This window comes from Garra rufa, chromosome 15, assembly GCF_049309525.1.
Source record: "Garra rufa chromosome 15, GarRuf1.0, whole genome shotgun sequence".
NCBI classification, from domain to species: domain Eukaryota; kingdom Metazoa; phylum Chordata; class Actinopteri; order Cypriniformes; family Cyprinidae; genus Garra; species Garra rufa.
The window spans coordinates 35,307,584-35,328,739 of record NC_133375.1 but is presented as its reverse complement, the minus strand read 5'-3'; the positions used below and the strand labels follow the sequence as shown (position 1 = coordinate 35,328,739).

The 21,156-nt window shown below is 42.4% G+C and overlaps 1 protein-coding gene across 2 annotated transcripts in view; it reads left to right on the top strand.

Annotated features, from left to right (window-relative positions):
• tafa5l (TAFA chemokine like family member 5, like) overlaps positions 1 to 21,150 on the top strand; it is an 80,208-nt gene extending 59,058 nt beyond the window's left edge. Inside the window, exons 4-5 of one of the 2 annotated variants that reach the window (XM_073819496.1) lie at positions 15,157 to 15,219; positions 20,579 to 21,150. In XM_073819496.1, coding sequence (XP_073675597.1) covers positions 15,157 to 15,180 — 24 coding nt within the window. In that variant the 3' untranslated portion in view covers positions 15,181 to 15,219; positions 20,579 to 21,150. The remainder of the gene's footprint in view (positions 1 to 15,156; positions 15,220 to 20,578) is intronic. The other variant, XM_073819495.1, reaches the window with a different exon arrangement.
• Positions 21,151 to 21,156: the final 6 nt, after the last annotated feature.

Below are 21,156 nucleotides of genomic sequence, written 5' to 3'. Positions count from 1 at the left end.
TAATTAAATTAAGATATTTTTTTTAAACTAAGTAATTATTAGTGTTGGGTCGAGTCCACCTAAGTCGAGTCAGAGTCGAGTCCGAGTCTTTAACCATTCGAGTCCGAGTCCAAAATGGGGCGAGTCGGACTCAAGTCCGAGTCCAAATGGGTCGAGTCCTAGTCCAACTAAACACTACTGTTCCCTATCAGTCGGTCCGTTCGACGTCTCGTCGGGACCGACGAATTGGGATATCGCCTGGATAGACCAATCTACTTCGTGTGTATACAAACGAGCCAATGAATATTGGCATGCATGATTGCAGCCAGCTGCGGCTGATCACAGCGTGAGCATATAACACGCAGCAGGTGCATGCATCATCAAGCTTTCGCCTCGGAGCTGGACCATTGTTGTGGAACAAATCGAGAAGCAACACTTACCTCCTTTCTCTTTTGTGTTGGCGGCACGGCGCTTCAGCGGCGTGGTCTTCCGTGTCGAGTGGAAGCACACAGCTGGTCTTCACCATCCACCTTCTGTGTTGCTGCGGCCATCTCCCCTGTGCGCCTCAGCACTAAGAGAGCAAATTCCTAAAAGAGCAATTTCTGAAAAGAGTGAATTTCTAAAGGAGCTCCACGGGTTGAGCGTCTTTTTAAAGACGAGGCAACATGCCTTTCTCCCCGTGCGTTTCTGGGTGCGGCCGTTTCCTGGCGCCGGGTGATGGCCACGCACACTGCCTCACGTGTCTGGGCTTACAACACGCTGAGGCAGCGTTCGTGGATGAGTCATGTCCTCATTGTGGGGGGATGACCATCACGGAGCTGCGGACCAGACTCCGTTTCCTGCAAAGGGGCGGGGTTCCAGTCCCTCTGCCCAGAACGAACGTTCCTCCAGGCAAACGCCGGGGGGGCGTTGTCGCTGGAAGCAGAGGGCTGCCCGGTCTGACGGTGACGGTGAGGAGCTCCCCGCCCATTCCATCGGCGGGGGCTCCTCCTTCCACCGACACTCCGTCGCCACCGGGGCTCTCAGGGGAGCGGGTTGGACCTCCCTTAGGGGTACCGCCCGTTACTTTTGGGGCCCCCCCCGACGAACAGATGTCGGTTGCAGCATCGGGGGGAGAGCCAGACCTCTCTGAGGAGGAGGAGGGCACACTGTCGTCCACTGGGCGGTCAGCGGTGCCCGATACTGACCCGGAGATGATGGCTATGCTTGCCCGGGCCGCCGAGAGGGTAGGGCTTGAATGGAACCCTCCATCACGTCCCGACCCCTCCCGGCTGGATGACTGGTATCTCGGGGTGGCCCGCGCTGGTTCTCAGCGCCCCACCCCGGTGCCATTCTTCCCGGAGGTGCATGAAGAACTCACCCGAACGTGGACGGCACCTTTCACTGCCCGAAACCGCTCGAGTGGGACTTCCTCCCTAACCACCCTTGATGGCGGACCAGCGCGGGGATACACGGCCGTCCCGCCGGTGGAGCGTGCGGTTGCGATGCAACTGTGTCCGGGCGCCGCTTCCACCTGGCGGGGCAACAATCCGTCGCTCCCGTCCCGGGCCTGTAGGCACTCGTCGGCTCTGATCGGCAGTGCCTATGCGGCCTGCGGCTCCGCTGGTTCCGCCCTTCACGCTATGGCGTTGCTACAGGTGCATCAGGCCCAGGCACTGAAAGACCTGTACGAGGGTGGTCACGACCCAGAAGTTCTCCGTGAACTTCGTATCGCCACGGACCTCGCGCTACGTGCGACGAAGGTGACCGCGCGGTCTCTGGGTCGTGCCATGTCCACCATGGTGGTCCAGGAACGCCATCTCTGGCTGTGTCTGGCTGATATGAGGGACTGCGATAAGACCAGGTTCCTCGACGCTCCGGTGTCCCAGACCGGCCTCTTCGGCGACGCTGTGGAGAACTTTGCCCAGCAGTTTTCCGCGGCCAAGAAGCAGACTGAGGCCATCAGTCACATCCTGCCCCGGCGTACAGCTGCTGCCTCCACCCGTCCGCCGGCGGCACCCCAGTCTGCTCGTCGCCGAGGGCGGCCCCCGGCTTCCGCCTCCGCTCCACAGCAGCCACCGCAGCAGCCTTCACAACGGCGCCGTGGAGCCGGTCGCCGGGCAGCCGCCCAGCCCGTCCAGGCCCCCACAAAGACCAGTGGGAAGCGTAAGAGCAAGAGACCCTGAGACGGGCGACCCAGAGATGGAGGATGCTGCTCTTCGGGAGATGGTGACCGCACCACTCCCTCCCCCGGAGGAGGGCCGGGCGGAGAATCTTTTGTTTGTTTTTTCCCCGCCACCGACCGTCAGGTCGGTGGTACCCAAATACTCGACAAAAGAGCAAATTTCTCTATCTCTGGGTCCCCATGTGGGACTACGGGGAGTGCGCAGGTCATCCCTGCGCCTCACCCGTCCTTCCCCCTCGCCAGCGAGCGACGATGGGCGGTTCGAGAGTACGGCGAGACGGACTACTCACGCACCATCGGCTCATACGCAGGTAAGCGTCTCACACACTCAACATACAGACGCTCTGACCCCGCCCCGGTCCGGCAACGAGACTGTGAGGCAGGGGCCCTGCCCCCCTCATCGCTGCTCCCCCGCGGGTACGCCGATGGTCCCCCTTGTGCCGCTTGTTCATTTTCTGGGGGCCTGGAAAGAGCTTCCCAGCCCATCTTGCTGGCTCCTTCGGACCATCACTTCCGGCTATGCGATTCAGTTCGCCCGGCGCCCTCCCAAGTTCAGAGGGATTCACTTCACCTCTGTCAGGGCCGCAGATGCTCCCATCTTGCGTGCAGAGATCGCTTCCTTGCTGGCGAAGGAAGCGATACAGCCGGTCCCTCCAGCCGATATGAGGACAGGCTTTTACAGCCCGTACTTCATAGTACCCAAGAAAAGCGGCGGGCTTCGACCGATCTTGGATCTGCGCGTCTTGAACAGGGCCCTTCACAGGCTACCGTTCAAAATGCTCACTCAGAAACACATTTTCAAATGTGTCCGTCCCCAAGATTGGTTTGCAGCGATCGACCTGAAGGACGCGTACTTTCATGTCTCAATCCTTCCGCGCCACAGACCCTTTCTGCGGTTCGCGTTCGAAGGCAGGGCATATCAGTACAAGGTCCTGCCCTTCGGGCTGTCCCTCTCCCCCCGTGTCTTCACGAAGGTCGCGGAGGCGGCCCTTGTTCCCCTCAGAGAACAGGGCATTCGCATTCTCAACTACCTCGACGACTGGCTCATCCTAGCACAGTCTCGGGCTCAGTTATGCGAACACAGGGACCTGGTGCTCGCACACCTCAGCCAGTTGGGTCTTCGGGTCAACTGGGAAAAGAGCAAACTCTCTCCAACACAGAGAATCTCTTTTCTCGGTATGGAACTGGACTCGGTCAGCCAGACAGCACGCCTCACGCAGGAACGTGCTCAGTCGGTGTTGAACTGCCTAGACACGTTCAAGAGCAGCACAGCGGTCCCACTGAAACAATTTCAGAGGCTCCTGGGGCATATGGCAGCAGCTTCGGCGGTGACACCGCTCGGGCTGCTCCATATGAGACCGCTTCAACACTGGCTCCATGGCCGAGTCCCGAGGAGAGCGTGGCTTCGCGGCTCTCACCGGGTTCAGATAACTCCGGCTTGCCGCCAGACTTTCACCCCGTGGTCAGACCTCTCATTCCTACGGGCTGGAGTACCCATGGAACAGGTCTCCAGGCATGCTGTGGTTCACACGGATGCCTCCGCCACCGGGTGGGGAGCCACGTACGACGGACAGGCAGTTTCAGGGGTTTGGACGGGCCCCCAGCTGACTTGGCACATCAACTGCCTCGAGTTGCTTGCAGTACGTCTCGCCCTGCTCCGCCTCAAGGGGCACCTACGTGGCAAACACGTGCTGGTCCGTACAGACAATACTGCGACCGTTGCGTACATCAACCGGCAAGGCGGTCTACGCTCCCGTCGCATGTCGCAACTCGCCCGTCATCTCCTCTTGTGGAGTCAGAAGCATCTGAGGTCGCTTCGTGCCATTCACATTCCCGGGTTGCTCAACCGTGCGGCCGACGAGCTCTCACGAGCTGCGCTTCCCGGAGAGTGGAGACTCCACCCCCAGTCGGTTCAGCTGATTTGGAGACGCTTCGGCGAGGCTCAAGTAGATCTGTTCGCCTCCCCGGAGACAGCCCACTGCCAGCTCTTTTTCTCCCTGACCGAGGGCACACTCGGCACGGATGCACTGGCATGCAGCTGGCCGCGGGGCCTCCGCAAATATGCGTTTCCCCCAGTGAGCCTTCTCGCACAGACATTGTGCAAGATCAGGGAGGACGAGGAGCAGGTCCTTCTGGTAGCCCCTTATTGGCCCACTCGGACCTGGTTCCCCGAACTCATGCTCCTCGCGACAGCCCCTCCCTGGCAAATTCCTCTGAGGAAGGATCTTCTGACTCAGAGACGGGGCACCTTATGGCACCCGCGTCCAGACCTCTGGAAATTACATGTCTGGTCCCTGGACGGGACGCGGAGGTTCTAAGTGACCTACCCCAAGGGGTAGTTGACACTATTACTTCGGCGCGAGCGCAGTCTACTAGACATGCCTACGCCCTTAAATGGAACCTGTTCGTTGATTGGTGTTCCTCCCGGGGAGAGGACCCCCGAAGATGCCCGATCAGAACCGTGCTCTCCTTTTTGCAGCAAGGGTTGGAGCGTAGGCTGTCCCCCTCAACCCTTAAAGTCTATGTGGCTGCTATAGCTGCCAACCACGACCTCATAGAAGGAAGGTCGGTAGGGAAGCACGACCTGGTCACCAGGTTTCTTAGGGGAGCCAGGAGATTGAATCCCACTAGGCCCCCTTCCGTGCCCTCTTGGGACCTGTCGCTAGTGCTCTCAGCACTGCAGCAGGCTCCCTTTGAGCCTTTGCAGTCAGTTGAGCTGAAGTTTCTCTCAATGAAAACTCTGCTCCTGCTTGCATTGGCTTCCATCAAGAGGGTAGGAGACCTGCATGCATTTTCGGTCAACGATTCGTGCCTAGAGTTTGGCCCGGCGGATTCCCAGGTAACACTGAGGCCCCGGCCAGGTTATGTGCCCAAGGTTCCCACGACTCCCTTCAGGGACCAAGTGGTGAGCCTGCAAGCGCTGCCCTCGGAGGAGGCAGACCCAGCCCTAGCTTTGCTTTGCCCCGTCCGAGCACTTAGATGCTACGTTGACCGGACACAAAGCTTCAGGACCTCAGACCAGCTCTTTGTGTGTCATGGAGGCAGGCAGAAGGGGAATGCCGTCTCCAAGCAGAGGATGGCCCACTGGATAGTGGATGCCATTACCCTGGCCTATCAGGTTCAGGGTGTGCCCTGCCCCCTCAGGCTGAGAGCGCACTCGACTAGGAGTGTCGCATCCTCCTGGGCATTGGCTCGTGGCGCCTCGCTAAATGACATTTGTAGAGCGGCGGGCTGGGCGACCCCTAACACGTTCACAAGGTTCTATAGCCTTCGTGTAGACACAGTTTCCTCCTGTGTTCTCACCTCAAACGGGTAGGCACAGAGAGGCCTCGGGTCGGCTTGCTATACTGCTCCAGAGTAACCTAAAAGTAGCTCTGTCGAGCTCCTCCGCTGAGCTTGACAGCCGACGTAGCGGAACGTCAGGCGTCAGGCCCTCACTCGATGAATCCTTCAGAACCGATAGAGGGCTAGGCTCTACGTAGAGACTCAGTTGCATCTCTTACAATTCCACATTGCGCCCTAGAGGCTGTGTGTTTCCCCGGTAGTACTTCTACCAGTATACGAGGGTTCAATCACCTCCAATCTTCCATATAAACCGGAATTGAGTTATATGTGTATTGCTCCGAACCTCCTATCGGAAGGACGTGAGCTCCGCATATTCCCAGTGCTTCAGTTTCACTGAAATAGATGGTGCTGAGTTATACAGTGACTGACTCTCCTTGATGCGAGCCCCTGGCCAAAGCCAGTAACGGGTCCCGGGGGGCCCGCTCAGGACACTGGAAGGGACAGCAGCCACGGCGCTTTGTTAGGGATCCCAATTCGTCGGTCCCGACGAGACGTCGAACGGACCGACTGATAGGGAACGTCTCGGTTACGTATTGTAACCCTCGTTCCCTGAAGGAGGGAACGGAGACGTCTCGTCCCGTCGCCGCGGCTCCTGTACCACCGCTGTACGGCCGGGCCTGTCCCAGCTCCTCAGCGAAACCTTGATGATGCATGCACCTGCTGCGTGTTATATGCTCACGCTGTGATCAGCCGCAGCTGGCTGCAATCATGCATGCCAATATTCATTGGCTCGTTTGTATACACACGAAGTAGATTGGTCTATCCAGGCGATATCCCAATTCGTCGGTCCCGACGAGACGTCTCCGTTCCCTCCTTCAGGGAACGAGGGTTACAATACGTAACCGAGACGTTTTTCAGTGTCTTAACCTTGTTTTAACCTTTACATCTAGAATAAGACAATGACAATTTAAATGTAAAAAAGCAAACCTCTATTGCATATTGACTTTTGGATTTTTGATTTCACATCTCATAATTAATCCAGCTCAGCAAACTTTAAAGTAATGTAACAGAAGTTATAACTTATGTATTGTGACATATTTCAGAGTGAAACAGCTTTTAGGATGTTAAAAATTATAGGATAGGACTTGACTTTATTTGCTGTTAAATGTATAAATTCAACGGGGTGGGTAGGAAGCATAGTGAATGAGACCTGAGGAGCAGAAAATTCACCTCTTATCTCTGATTTTGGCTGTTTTGGGTTTTACATGACAAATGGTAAGACCTTAGACAGGGTAGATGGCATTTAGATTTTTTTTTCTTGGATGAAAATGAGGCTGTAAGGGGACAGTTTTTAAGTAGCAGTCTATGGAGGCCATGGAATAAAAGAGTAAAAAAAAAGTAAATTTGAGTTTATATTTCAAAATTCTGACTTTATTTTCACAATTCCGAGATTATATCTCACAATTTTGATAAGAAGTTACATTCTCCGTTTTCCCCTCAGCTCAAAATCATGAGTTTAAATCCCACACTTCTGACATTTTTCCCCTCAGAAAACTAATTTGAGTAATAAAGTCCGAAATACAACATATAAACAACATATAAAAAAAATCTGAATTGTGAGATAAAATAGGCAAATTTAATATGACGCAGTCTGCTGCAGCAGGTTTACATTTCTGTCGCTTTAAGACCGGACGTACAGATTATATATTGTGACACATCTGTATTTCTCCCAACTGTTTAAATTCACTCAAGACAAAACCGACTGCATTTGCATTAATACTCTCCCTAGTCTCAGCCTCAGATGTCACGCCCACGGAACGTTGGCTAAACGTCTGATGCATATGGTACACTTAACTGGAAACACTTCAGGAATGTCGAAGTTGTGATCTGATTCGTTGAATTTGACCGGATTTCCAGGAGACGCGAGTGTCACGTTTATATTCGGTCCGCCGGGAAACAAAGTGCAGACTGATTAACTCGGCGTTTTGCTAAAAGGTGCTTATGCAGACGCCATAGTTGTTATACACATTTATACACATCGCGAACAAATTACTGACTTACTGCTTGTTCTCCCTCTTCTTCGTTATCTTTCAATGCTGGTTATTTCAATGACTGATTTGTTGCACGCCAGTCTGTTGTTGTGGGGGCATTTCCACGCACAGAAACGTGACGCTGAACGAAACGAACTGTGATTGGTTGTTTGACATGTCGATCAAACGGTCTTATGGGCGGGCCTTGGCCAACTAAAGCTGCCATGAATTCCAGACCTTCAGCCGTCAGTCTGAAGGTCTGGCTACGCGAGACTATACTCTCCAAGACGGTGCATTTTGCCATAACTTTTCGTGTAAGTGTGTAGCAATAACATGCAAAGGTAAACTTGTGTATGCAAAGAAACCAGCGGTCTGGCATTCAAGTTTCTTGCTAGACTTTTAAACACGTGTGAATACTGAATGTCACTTTCGTAATAATGCATCGAGTCTCAGGACTCGGCTGGACTCGGCAATTATTCCCGAGTCCGAAAAGCTTGAGTCCGAGTCAAGTCCGAGTCAAAATGCATCCGAGTCCGTGACAAGTCCGAGTCCGCTAAAAATTTAACTCGAGACCGGACTCGAGTCCGAGTACAAGTCCGAGTACCCCAACTCTAGTAATTATTAAAGTAATTATCTGATCGGCATTATACAATTAATTTCTGTATTTTCAAGCAATTCAAAAGTCAGTAAATTTTTATTTATTTATTTATTTATTTTTTAAAGATGTCTCTTATACTTACTAAAGCTGCATTTATTCGGTCAGTACAAATACAGTACAAGCAGTAATACTGTGAAATATTATTACTAAATAAAATAACTGTTTTCTATTTTAATATATTTGAAAATGTAATGTATTCCTGTGATGGCAGAGGTAAATTTTCAGCATCATTACTCCAGTCTTTAGTATCACATGATCCTTCGGATTCACTGCTCCAGATACATTTCTTATTATTGTCAAAATTGTACAACTTAATATTTTAGTAGAAATCAAGATGCAATTTTTTCAGGATTCTTCAATGAATACAAAGTTTAATAGAACAGCATTTATCTGAAATTGAAAGCTTTTGTAACATTATAAATGTCTTTACTGTCACTTTTGATTAATATAATGCATAATTTCATCATATTAATTTAAACTGGCTGTAACATCTTATTATGTGGGCCGAAAGGCATATTTGCAAAACAGGCCTTGTCATGTCAGTTATCTTGTTCCTGACAGTATTTTTATTTGCGATGATGGGATGGGGCAGTTTGTAAAAGATAACAGCGCTTTATTTATTCTTTGAGGGAGTAAATAGTGTTGCCGTTAATAATATTGTTTCCGTTAAGCACTTTTTACCTCCTGTGACGCTAGCACCTGGAGCAGTAGCATCATTTGTGCTAATGATAGCTAATCCGCTCAATTAGCAAAGTACACATTTGTAATCTGGGCCTCTCTGCTACTAGGCAAGTTTACATACTCTTCATCTTCCTCTTGCAGACTAATGCCCTACGACATTCACAGTACTGTGGCGGCACACAATCCCCTGTGGTAACACGCTAACAGAGGAGCTGTTTCAGCCGATTGTTTGCAGACACAAGAAATGGCTCCCTCTTTCCATGTCCCCCTCGCTCGCTCGCTCGCTCACTCTTGTTCTGCCTCCTTCCTACTTTACCACAGGAGACCGCATTCACCTTTTTAGCCCATTAATTAGCATGAACAGTTAATAGTGCCTCCTACAATGGCTGCCTCAGCAGTTTTTCCTCAGAGTTGGTGTCACCAAATCAATATCAAGTCGGGCATAAAGCACTAGAGAAACTCAAGTCGTAAGAAGCGGGCCTGTGCGGTCATGGCTGCTACTCTTAGTGATTTTTCTGTTAGAAGCAAGCCATCCCTGTATGGATAACATGGGGTGATTTTGTTTTTCGCACATTATAATCACTATAGTCATTAATGGTAATGATATAACACTAGTGAGATTAGATTTTGGTCATGACTGAAAGCACTGACAAGACATTTTACTTCATCTATGAAGTGCAAACATTGTGTTTCATAAGTACAGATTCCATTGCTTTTCTCTATAGGGGAGCTGATTGTGAACTATAACTTACAAGGTTGTAAGTGGATGATATTTGCTTTTGTTAAAACTAACAGCCTGCATTATTTAAAATTATTTACAGTGTAATTCCAGGTATTACCCATGATTCTGCAGAGAATCTCAACCAGCAAGCTGAGCCAAAAAAAATGCCTGCAGTTTTATGAATACTATGTATTTAGACACACTATTCTTTTGGCATAGTATTTATTGCATATGATATAGTATTTACTATACTATATTATAGCATACTATATTCTGACTTTATAACATGCAATTGCGAGTTTATGTCTCACATTTCTGAGAAAAAAGTCAGAATCCCAAGAAAAAAGTGTGAATTTTTGAGAAATAGTCGCAATTCTGACTTTTCTCAGAAATGTGAATTTATATATCGCAATTGTGGTTTTTTAACTATTTGTGACCCTGGACCACAAAACCAGTCTTAAGTCGCTGGGGTATATTTGTAGCAATAGCCAAAAATACATTGTATGGGTCAAAATTATTGATTTTTCTTTTATGCCAAAAATCATTAGGACATTAAGTAAAGATCATGTTCCATGAAGATTTTTTGTAAAATTCCTACTATAAATATATCAAAATGTAATTTTTGATTAGTAATATGCATTGTTAAGAACTTAATTTGGACAACTTTAAAGGCGATTTTCTCAATATTTAGATTTTTTTGCACCCTCAGATTCCAGATTTTCAAATAGATGTATCTCGGCCAAATATCGTCCTATCCTAACAAACCATACATCAATAGAAAGCTTATTTATTGAGCTTCCATATGATGTATACGTCTCAGTTTTGTAAAATTTAACCTTATGACTGGTTTTGTGGTCCAGGGTCACATTTATCACAATTACAAATTTATATCTCAATTCTGAGAAATAGTCGCAATTCTGACTTTTTTTCTTAGAATTGCGAGTTCATGTCTTGAAATTCTGACTTTATAAGAGAAAAAAGTCAGAATTGCAAAATACAAACTTCAGAATTGTGAGTTATCTTGCAATTCTAACTTTATTGCTCACAATTTCGAGTTTATATCCTACTCTTCTGACTTTATAACTCGCAATAGCAAGTTTATATCTCATAATTGTGACTTTTTTCTCAGAAAAGCGAGAGTTTATATCTCGCAATTGTGAGTTAATATCTCACGATTCTGAGAAAAAGTCAGAATTATGAGATAAAAAGTCGCAATTATCTTTTTTTTATTAAATGGTGAAAACAGGCTTCCATATTTTTTACGCTCTCAAATGACTAATATTTGCATGCATAATATGCATATTTTGCAATAGACTAAACATATATTGTTTCTGTATTCATAATCATCATCTTTAAATTCATAATTTTATATTTCTCCATTGTTTTTAGTTTGATTGTCATTCACAATCCTGCATGGGTTTGTGGTCCTTTCCCTTAAAGGACCACACTTTACAGTCTTTACAGATATTTTTTTTTCAAATCATAATTTGGGTAACACTGGTTAAATGCTTATATTATATGCTTATTACTAGCATATTGACTATTTATTAGTACTTATAAACTGCATATTACTGCCTTATTCTAAAGTGACCATATTCATAATCAGTATAAACAACTACCTACCTTACTTACATTCAACAAGCAGCAAATTAGGAGTTTACTGGGGCGAATATCTTAATATGTTTTCCCTCATCTAAAGTGTTTGCAAAATTTGCAAACTGTTCTAATTCACCTCCTAGCTGGTTGGTTTGGTTCACGCCTTATAGTCCCCAAAAAAGACCCAAAGGGAAAAATTAATGGAAAAAATACTTTCTAAACCAAGCCTGCTGAAAAAGTGGACAGGCACTGTTGCACTCCATTGTATCAGCCATAGAGCCAAATTAGCATTTGTTGGCAATGTTCTGCATAGAAAAAAATGAAATTGGACTATTGGGAGTCTAATGTGGCTGGCTGAAAAAGGGATTTTATGACTAACCAAGCTAATTTATTATTTTTTTTAAGAACAACATTAAAAAGAGGAACAATAAACAAAATGAACTGATAAATGCGTAAAGCAATTAATTATGGAAGTGTTGTTGAATAAACAAATACATTAAAAAATACTTAATAAAAAAGGAATTTCAGTCCCACTTTTCCCGCTTCAACTATGTACTGAGTTAAGGGTATGAATACTTATGCATTGTACTTATTTCAGTGTTTTATTTTTAATAAATTTGTAAAATTTACACTCCATACACCATAATAATGGCAAAGCATAAACCATATTTGCAAATTTTACAAATGTATTAAAAATAAAACAATGAAATAAGTACATTGCATAAGTACTCATACCCTTAACTCAGTACCTAGTTGAAGCACCTTTACAGCCTCAAGTCTTTTTGGGTATGATGTGACAAGCTTTGCACATCTGCATTTGGCAATTATCTGCCATTTTCTGCCTCACCTTTTCACCTCTCAAGCTCTGTCTGCTTGGATGGGGGCTGGCATACATTTTCTAGAGTCCTAGTCGTTCCAATCGTCTTCCATTATGGATAATGCTTCTGTGAACCTTTAATGCAGCAGATTTTTTTCTGAACTCTTCCCTAGATCATTGCCTTAACGCAAGTCTGTCACTGAGCTCTACAGGCAGTTATCTTGGTTTTTGCTCTGATATGCATTTTCAGCTGTTAGACCTTTTCTTAGAGGTGTGTGCCTTTCTAAATCAAACTCATTCAAATTAATTTGCCACAGTTTAACTCCACTCGAAGTGTAGTAACATCTAGAAGCAATATGAATGCTCCTGAGCTAAATTTCGAGTGTCCCAGAAAAGGGTATGAATACAGTACTTATGCAACGGGATCTTTTCAGTTTTTTATTTTTAATAAATTTGCACAAATGATAAAAACCTATTTTTTGCTAGGCCATTATGGAGTAGGGAGTGTAGATTGATGTGGGAAAAAGTAAAGTAGTTTAACATAAGGCAGCAACATAACAAAATGTGAAAAAAATGAAGGGGTATGAATAATTTCGCAAGGCACTGTAAAGTGTGACCGGAATTTCTTTTTAGTACAATCATAATGTCCTGTAGGGAACTAAATGACAATGTATTCATCTTGCATATCATGTAGACATGCCAACATTAGCAATTGCACTTTTTAGTTCTTCATTAGACACCGGAGGACTGTGGCTCAAACTTTCAGACCTTCATCTGAGGCCGAGATTCATCGCCAAGGCAATTAACCCGCTGTCGATCATGTCACACCAAGCAATCACAGATAATTCCCAAAGTTTGTCTCAGACTGCGAAACTGTTGAAAAACTATATACTGTAGTTCACACCGAGCTTACGTGATAACGCTCTCAGAATTCCCCTCACATCTCCAGCAGAAAGAAGAATGTGTCTAGGATCTTGAAGATGAGAAATTGGAAAAAATCAAATCAAAAAGCTTGCAGCTAGTTGCAGGATTGTCTTGTTTGCTTTTGCTGTTCTTGTTGTTTTCATTTAACAATGCAGCATGAGTGCTTAGCATTTAGATGACATGTTTGAGGAGAGGTGCAGCAGATCAGATGCACCGCGTGAAGGGTTTTGCAGATAGCGCCAGACTTCCAGGGCGGAGAGGCATACGGGCGGGCGGGCACTGGAAAAAGCAGCTCTACCCATAGAATCACGGGCACTGTCAACACCATTGTGAATGACGCGGTGATGAGCCAATCAGCACGGGTGCCAACGACTGGCTTAGAGAGCCTTCTGCATGCCAATGAGTGTAGCGGGTCCAAGAACCACGAGCTTGCCAATGAAGGACTCAAAGTCTTGAGGGGTTAAGAGGTTTTTATAAACATTGAACGAGCGAGTGGAAAGTTGGACGTTTCTTCAACTTGATCTGAGAGTATAGACTTCAAAAAAAGCCCTGTGAAGTGCAGAATACAGGGCTGGCTAATTTGAGGCACTTTCAGAGTATAAACCAGACAGCAGAGGACCTGAATTAGCAATGTTAGCGGGGTTGAGAGTGTTGCAGGCAAGCAGTTCTGGGCAGTGACTAACTAAAAACACCCACGCTACTAACTTAACCAAACCTTTTAGTAAGAACTATTGTGTGTGTGTTTAAGATCTAAGGTCTATAAGGTCTCTTCTGCTCAACAAGACTGCATTTATTTGATCCAAAATACAGTAATATTGTGAAATGTTTTTACCATTTAAAAATAACTGCTTTCTATTTGAATATTCCTGAGATCAAAGCAAATGTTTCAGCATCATTACTCTAGTCTTTAGTGACACATGATTCTACAGAAATCATTCTAATATGCTGATTTGCTGTTCAAATAACATTTTTTTTTTATTATTATTATCAATATTTAAAACAGTTTCAGGATTCTTTGATGAATAGAAAGAGCCAAAGATCAGTATTTATAATGATTTCTGTTTCAAATAAATGCTGTTCTTCTGAACTTTCTATTCATCAAAGAAACCTGAAAAATTATACTCAGTTGTTTTCAACATAATAGCAGCAAATCAGAATATTATAATGATTTCTGAAGGATCATGTGACTGAAGTAATGATGCTAAAATTCAGCTTTGAAATCACAGGAATAAATTACATTTTAAAATAAATTCAAATAGAAATCAGTTATTATAAATAGTAAAAATATTTAACATTTTTACTGTTTTTGCTGTACTTGGATCCAATAAAAAACATTTCCTTAAAAAACATAAAAAATCTTACTGTTCAAAAACTTTTGACTGGTAGTATATATATATTTTTCCTATTTATTTATGAAGATATTTTTGGGGTCATATTTACATTTTCTGACTTAAAACCTTCAGAAAGCTACATTTATTAGGTTTTATTTTAGGTTAATTTTATTTTATTTTGTTTTATGTATAGGATATGTTTTTAATCCTCTTTTTATTTATTTTATTCTTTCATTTTCCTCATTTATGTAAAATCTTATTTTTTATTTGAACTTTTTTCCCTACTTACTTTTGTTTTTGTTTTTTTTTTATTTACATTTCTACTGAAACTTTATATGATTAGTATTTTTTAATAAAGTTTCTTCAAAGCACTTTGAATGATCACTGTATGAAATGTGCTATATACTGTATATATAAACTTGGCCTTCCTATAATCTCAAAACACATATGACCGATTAGACTCAATAACATAAATCAATTAAAAAATAAACCAACATGTTTCAATTAATCATAAAAAATACTTTAACCTTTAACCTAAAATTTCTGTTTTAGTTTAGTGTTTTGCACTGATTATTCCTTTATTTTAAATGAATGCCATTAACCTTAAATTATGAAATACTTATTTTGTGTTGTTTTATTTTTGGCTAATTTGTTAGACTTTGCACTATTGCTTAACCATGGAAACATTTTTAAGGGAAAAAAATTGTAATAGAACTGGTATATACCAGATGGAGATGAGCTGTTTCAGGTTACTGACAAATTCAAGCAATTAAAAAACATGCAAAACGTATTTCATATCATACAATAATAATAGAATGATGCTTTTTATATGGAGCTTCTGAACCATTTGAAATCTTTTGCAAGTCTGTAAAGTCAAGGACCATATTTTTCATGTTATTTAGTAGATTTTAATTATATAATAACACAGGTCTAAAGAAATATCTGACCATAATTTCCTGTTTTTTTACAGCCTCTGCCCAAGGAGCCATCCTAAAGGACTTGAGATTGCTGTGAGGAGGTGAGCGGTGCTTCAGTAAGATTATATCTTATCTCACTCTGTTTACTTTTCCTTAGTAAGCCGTCATTGTCTGTAAATCTAATATGCAAAGACGGCGACCGTCCAGCGAGCAGGTCCAAAGCAGAAAACGCGGCTAGAAAACTATCACAACGTTGGCTTTAAAGCAACATGACAGATACAGAGCACAGGTACAGAGGTGGAATAAGGCAGAGCAGGAATCGAGTGGAAATCTTATCATTTATCCAGCCAATTGTGCCCCGCCGGCACTGATGAAGTTGTGTTAAGAGTGACGCACCTGATCAGCGGAAGGGCTAAAGCTGGATTAGAGGGCAGCTGGGGGCGCCGGTTTTGCCGCGGATCGAGAGATGAAGGGAGAAGATGATGTTGCGGGACGTGAGCTGAAACCCAAAATCCCTCGTGTTCTGCCTCGGTAGCGATTGCAGATGGTGCGATGGTAGCAAAGAAGGAGATACGGTTATATTTAACAAGATATATTTACATGCCAGCTGTTGTTTGTCTTTCCGTCATGCTTCGAGCCATTCCCAGCGAGTGTACATGGCTTGGGAAAGACTGTAGCTTCGCAATGCAGGAGGAAAATATGAGGACGGAAATTTGCATAAATGTATGTTAATCCTTGAGGCAATTAGCACCTGTCAGTTTCTGAGAAATCGCTTTCCGGGCTTTTCATTACGAGGCAAAATAAAATGCTGAATATTGTTATAAAACCACCACATATACTGATTTTTCCTCGTGTCCTTTGGGAAACAATGCCTTTTTGACGCCAGTGTTATTCCAACAGTCAGAGCTGTATTTGAGTTGCACATGCCTTTATTTCTTTGAAAAGCACTTTATTAAAAAGCTAGTCATAAGGGAAGACTTTTTATTGAAAAGCTCCATTATAAAAGGGTCCAGAGTGAGCACTTAAGGAACATCTCAGAGGGAAGCTGTTGTGTAAGACTTTGTAGGCTTTGTGGCTCCGCGGTGGTTCTAGGAAATGAAATTCTGTATGGCGGCTCTGGTTCATGCCAGTGTTATCAACATTTCCAGCATGTTGTGTCCTCTACCCTCAAGAGAACGCTGCGTGTATCGCAGGCAATCACGGAGAGATGGAGAAACGGCAAAGAGGGAGCGCCATAAATATTTACTCAGAGGGGAACTGGAATGTACGAAATTGTGTTCTGATTACATTGACGTGCATTAAAAATTGATTCGAGTAATTTGGGGGAATGTCTGATTTACAAATCCCAATTGTGAGTTCTTTATGAATGATAAATTCTGGAGATTGTTCGTTAAACAGCATTGAACAGATATGATTGTTTTGTTTTTTCTCTCTAACTCAAGGGCTCCCAAGTTTACTGCTGTAAAAAAAGTGAAATAACTGCATAATTTATTTTTCAATTCGCTCAGTAAGATGGCTGGTGTCACTGTATTTTGATTTCTGGCTGAATACTTAAACACGCAGTTGGCACGCTAAACACTGAAAGCCTGACATTGTACTGATAACCTGTTCTCTTTATGAACATTATTTTTGGCAAAGAGATCCAAGCATTCATAAAAATTTTTTTTAAAGGGGTCATCCGGTGCCACATGCACTTTTACAAGCTGTCTGAACTGAAATGTGTGTTAGGACTGTGTGTACACAACCACCCTAGAATGACAAAGATCCGCCCAGTAGTTTTCCTTTAATTTAGTAAAATACTTTGCCCCTTCTCATATCGAGCCGTTCTCAGATGTCTGTCGTTGTGGCGTAATGACGAGAGAGGCCACTCCTGCAATAGTTGATAGACAGCAGTGTTTTAGCATAGACCCGTCCCGAGTGAACAAACTTACAAACTTTTCATTTGGACCCTAAAGCATCATATTAACTTGTGGAAAATGGGCATTGGATGACCCCTTTACAAAGTATGACATTTTTAAAGGAACACTCTTTTTTTGGAAATAGGCTCATTCTCCAACTCCCCCCGAGACCAAAAATGACCAACAAGTTTCGAAAATGACTGAATGGATTTCAAAACAATAAAACTCAACTTATTAACTCAGGGGGAGTTGGAGAATGAGCCTATTTCCAAAAAAAAGTGGAGTGTTCCTTTAAGAGTTTATATATATATGGGTCATTCTACAGAATTGGTGCAAACTGCTGTCCCACAACCAAAAACACATTTAAAAAGCATTTAATGGAGAAACTGCAGGCAAAAACACAGTTTTTTATGCACCTGTCAAGTTTGAGATTTGGGGCTTTTTGGTGTTGCATAAAGTGTTTTTTCAGACTAGTGGAAAGAAAACACCCAAAAGACACTGTTAAGTGTTTCTTTTATAGCACTTTATTTATTTGTGTCAATGGCGTTCAATTACAGTCCATATTTTTAAAGGCCGTTTTCTCAAAATAAGTTTTTTCTTCTACACTGAACCATAAATCTCCACTTCAGTAGCACTTACACACACCAAACTTTACATTTTTATTCCTGTCTGTATTCTGAAGGTTTTTACAGAGGGATTTGTTCATATACATTGATTTTATGCAACATTTTATTCCCCCCCAAAATAATAAAAAATACATTGTTTTCTGTCTGTTCTAAGTTTATTCTGAATTATGGAGTGACAATGAGATACCCAAAAATTCCTTCTGTAAAAAAATTTGACTCTAATATGTAAATAAAATTAAACAAGAATTTTGAAACTGACTTCTTCCAGTGTTTAGATTTTTGTACTAGAAATATATGCAAATTAGCGCATATTTCATTAAATGATGCCTCATATTGCAAATTAAACCTAACATTTAATAAAACTTGTAATACAAAAAATGTTTGCAATTATCAATGTAATTAATCAACTGGGTACTAGTGAAAATTATACTGAAAAAAAAAAAAATTATATATATATATATATATATATATATATATATATATATATATATATACTGTATATATATTATATTTTTTTTGTAAACCCTTATGTTTGAAATCACATTGATCAACTTTTTGCCTTTTACAAATAAAAGTTGGATTCAAAATACAACAAATCTTAGAAATGACACTTGAAATATTGGTAAAATTGCAATTGTTATTGATTTACCTCTGAAAACTTTTTAATAAAATAGCAAAAAAAATATTTACAAGGTAGCAAAATCTTTAATAGGTCAATGTAACCCTTCTTATTAAATGACATATTCCTGTGTTTCAGTAGTGACAAATTTGGGGAGAAGACAATTATTCCAAAGCTTTCTGAAAATACAATATGAGAATTAACTGCAAAATCCTAGAAATCTGTACCTTGGATATTATACAATTTGCATACATGCAAAATTTGTAGAAAAAAACTCATTTTTCAAGATGTTTCCAACTCTGACTTTGCACCAATTCTGTAGAATGGCCCACATGTGCTCTTCCCTAAACTGGAACATTTCTTTAGCAGAAACATGGTATTTGCAACACCAGCGTCATGGGTTCGATTCCTGGAAAATGCATGAATTGATCAAATGTATACAGTACCGTAAATGCATTAACGCAATGTGAGTCACATTGGATAAAAGCATCTTTTAAGTGCAATAAAGTATCATCTTTTATGAAAAAAAAAACTGCTTGCTAACTATAGTGATCAAACAAATTGCTGATGTGGAATCTATGTCTCGGATTCTTTTTCAAGAATTTGTCCAAACTTACCTAAAAGAAAATATCTGATGTTCTACCTAAATCAAAAGATCCTTCATACCATGCACTTACAGTTAGAATATATTTTCATTATGTGTTATATAAGTTGGCAAGAGGGGGATTGTTCACCTAACTTTTCTGAACTTTTAAAACTTTTCAGTCATAAATGAGTGCTCATTAGGACATTTTTCAGTGTTTTACCCAGCATAAATGAACAGGTAACTATAGTAACCAGGTTTTTCCTTTCCTCCAAACCATATCCTTTTATGCTTTTATACGTACATTTAACACCATTAAATGATTGTGCATTTCTAGAATCTTTCTGTGGAGAAATTGTCACAGATAGTTGCATAGAGGATCCGTAGAGGATTTATGCTTGACTTTTTCTGAACATAGTTTTTAAAGAGATTGAAGAAACTTTTATATAAACAGAGAGAAAAAAAAAAAAAATATATATATATATATATATATATTATCTGAAAGCTGAATAAATAAATTCCATTGATGTATGGTTTGTTAGGAAATGGACGATATTTGGCCAATATACAACTGTTTGAATATCTGGAATCTGAAATCAAAATATAGAGAAAATCGCCTTTAAAGTTGTCCAAATTAAGTTCTTAGTAATGCATATTACTAATGAAAAATTATATGATACAATTACAGTAGGAAATTAACAAAATATCCTAATGATTTTTGGCATAAAAGAAAAATCTGTCATTTTGACCCATACAACAATGTATTGTTGGTTATTGCTACAAATATATTGCTACTTTCAACTGGTTTTGTGGTCCAGGGTCACTAATTTAATTTCTAACCCAAGTTCACTTTAAAAATTAAGTCTTAGCAGCCATTACTCATCAAATTAATTTAACAAATTTACTTCAAGCTATATGAGATTCAACTTGATTATTTTAAGTCAATTTAATATTATTAAAGATGAAATGACTTGTACAGCCATGCATACAAATGTAAGGCAGGAACTAAACTTTTTAATTGAAATAGGAGATTTATTTTAAATTAGTTATTTTTAACGAGCTGGCTCAACCGTTGACAGATCTGAACGATTCCTCAGCGAATCGCTGTGAATAAACGCATTGGTCAAAAAGTGTGTGAACCCTGAACATTGGGAGATTTGACATGCAAAAAATCATAACTACAGCAACAAAGTACAAAAGAAAGATTAATTATGCACTTTGATTAAAAGCGAGCAGAGAACTGTACTAAAGCATGATTGTATTTAAAATAACTGAATATCTTAGCAGGACACCAGCTCGGAGGAAACAATGCTGATTAGTGCGCAGGCAATGTACATTTACATATTCAATTTTAATTCTCTTAATGCGAATTAACACTCAGACAGACAACGGGTGGCATAATTTTCCCTTTAAAAAACTTAATGGTGCCGCAAGACGAACGCTGAAAGGCCTGCGTGTAACAAAATAATAATTTTACTAAGGCTTGCGTGCTGAAGAACACAGGCATTCACCCTCTGCCATTTACATTTTTCAAAAGCATGTGCCTTTCAAAGCCGCCGCTCTTCAGAATGCTGTCATATAAAAATCATCATTCACTAAGTAAACACAAACAAAAGAGCCACAAGATCAACAAACATGAAAAGCAAGGCAGGAAAAGGTAATGCACGTCGTTTTTTCTTGCCTTTGATCAGCCGCAAAATGCATTTCCCTAATGTCCCCGTCGATGGTTTTCTCTTTGTGTGTGCACAGGTTTGCTGACATTCACAGGAGCGACGCCAAACAGGAATCATCCATCAGCCCCCACACATTTGTGTCCATCCTCTCATTTCAGAGCTAAAGATATCAGCCGCCCCTCTCCCCGTCACCCTCAAACAGGAAATGGAATCCGTGCGCCATGGTTGCAGTCAGTCAAGCGTCTCCACCGTCACACGCAGGTCATCGAGTCCCAGCGGTCGCCATCGTCTCACAGCTGGGGACACGCAACATTTTCAATCAAACCTTGACATAACTGAACTGTTTAAGTTTTGATCTCAAAACACATTAGCTAGGAGAACATTTCACTCGCTTTCCAAGTTAAACCGACAGAGGAGACTGTACCTTTCAACTAAGATTACATAAGTTCCTCGCGAAGGCGAGGCGGTTGCGTAAGAACGATCTCGAAGGACCCCGACTGCGTCTTCGGAGCAAGGACGTGTCGTCGATGAAAGGCCAAGGATGTGCAGAGACCTTTAACTAAACAGCAGAGTTCGGTCTCGCTGTAAAAGGACGCATTTTCCTATGAAATTGCAGCAGATGACTGATGTATCCTGTAGATTTGACCTCACGCG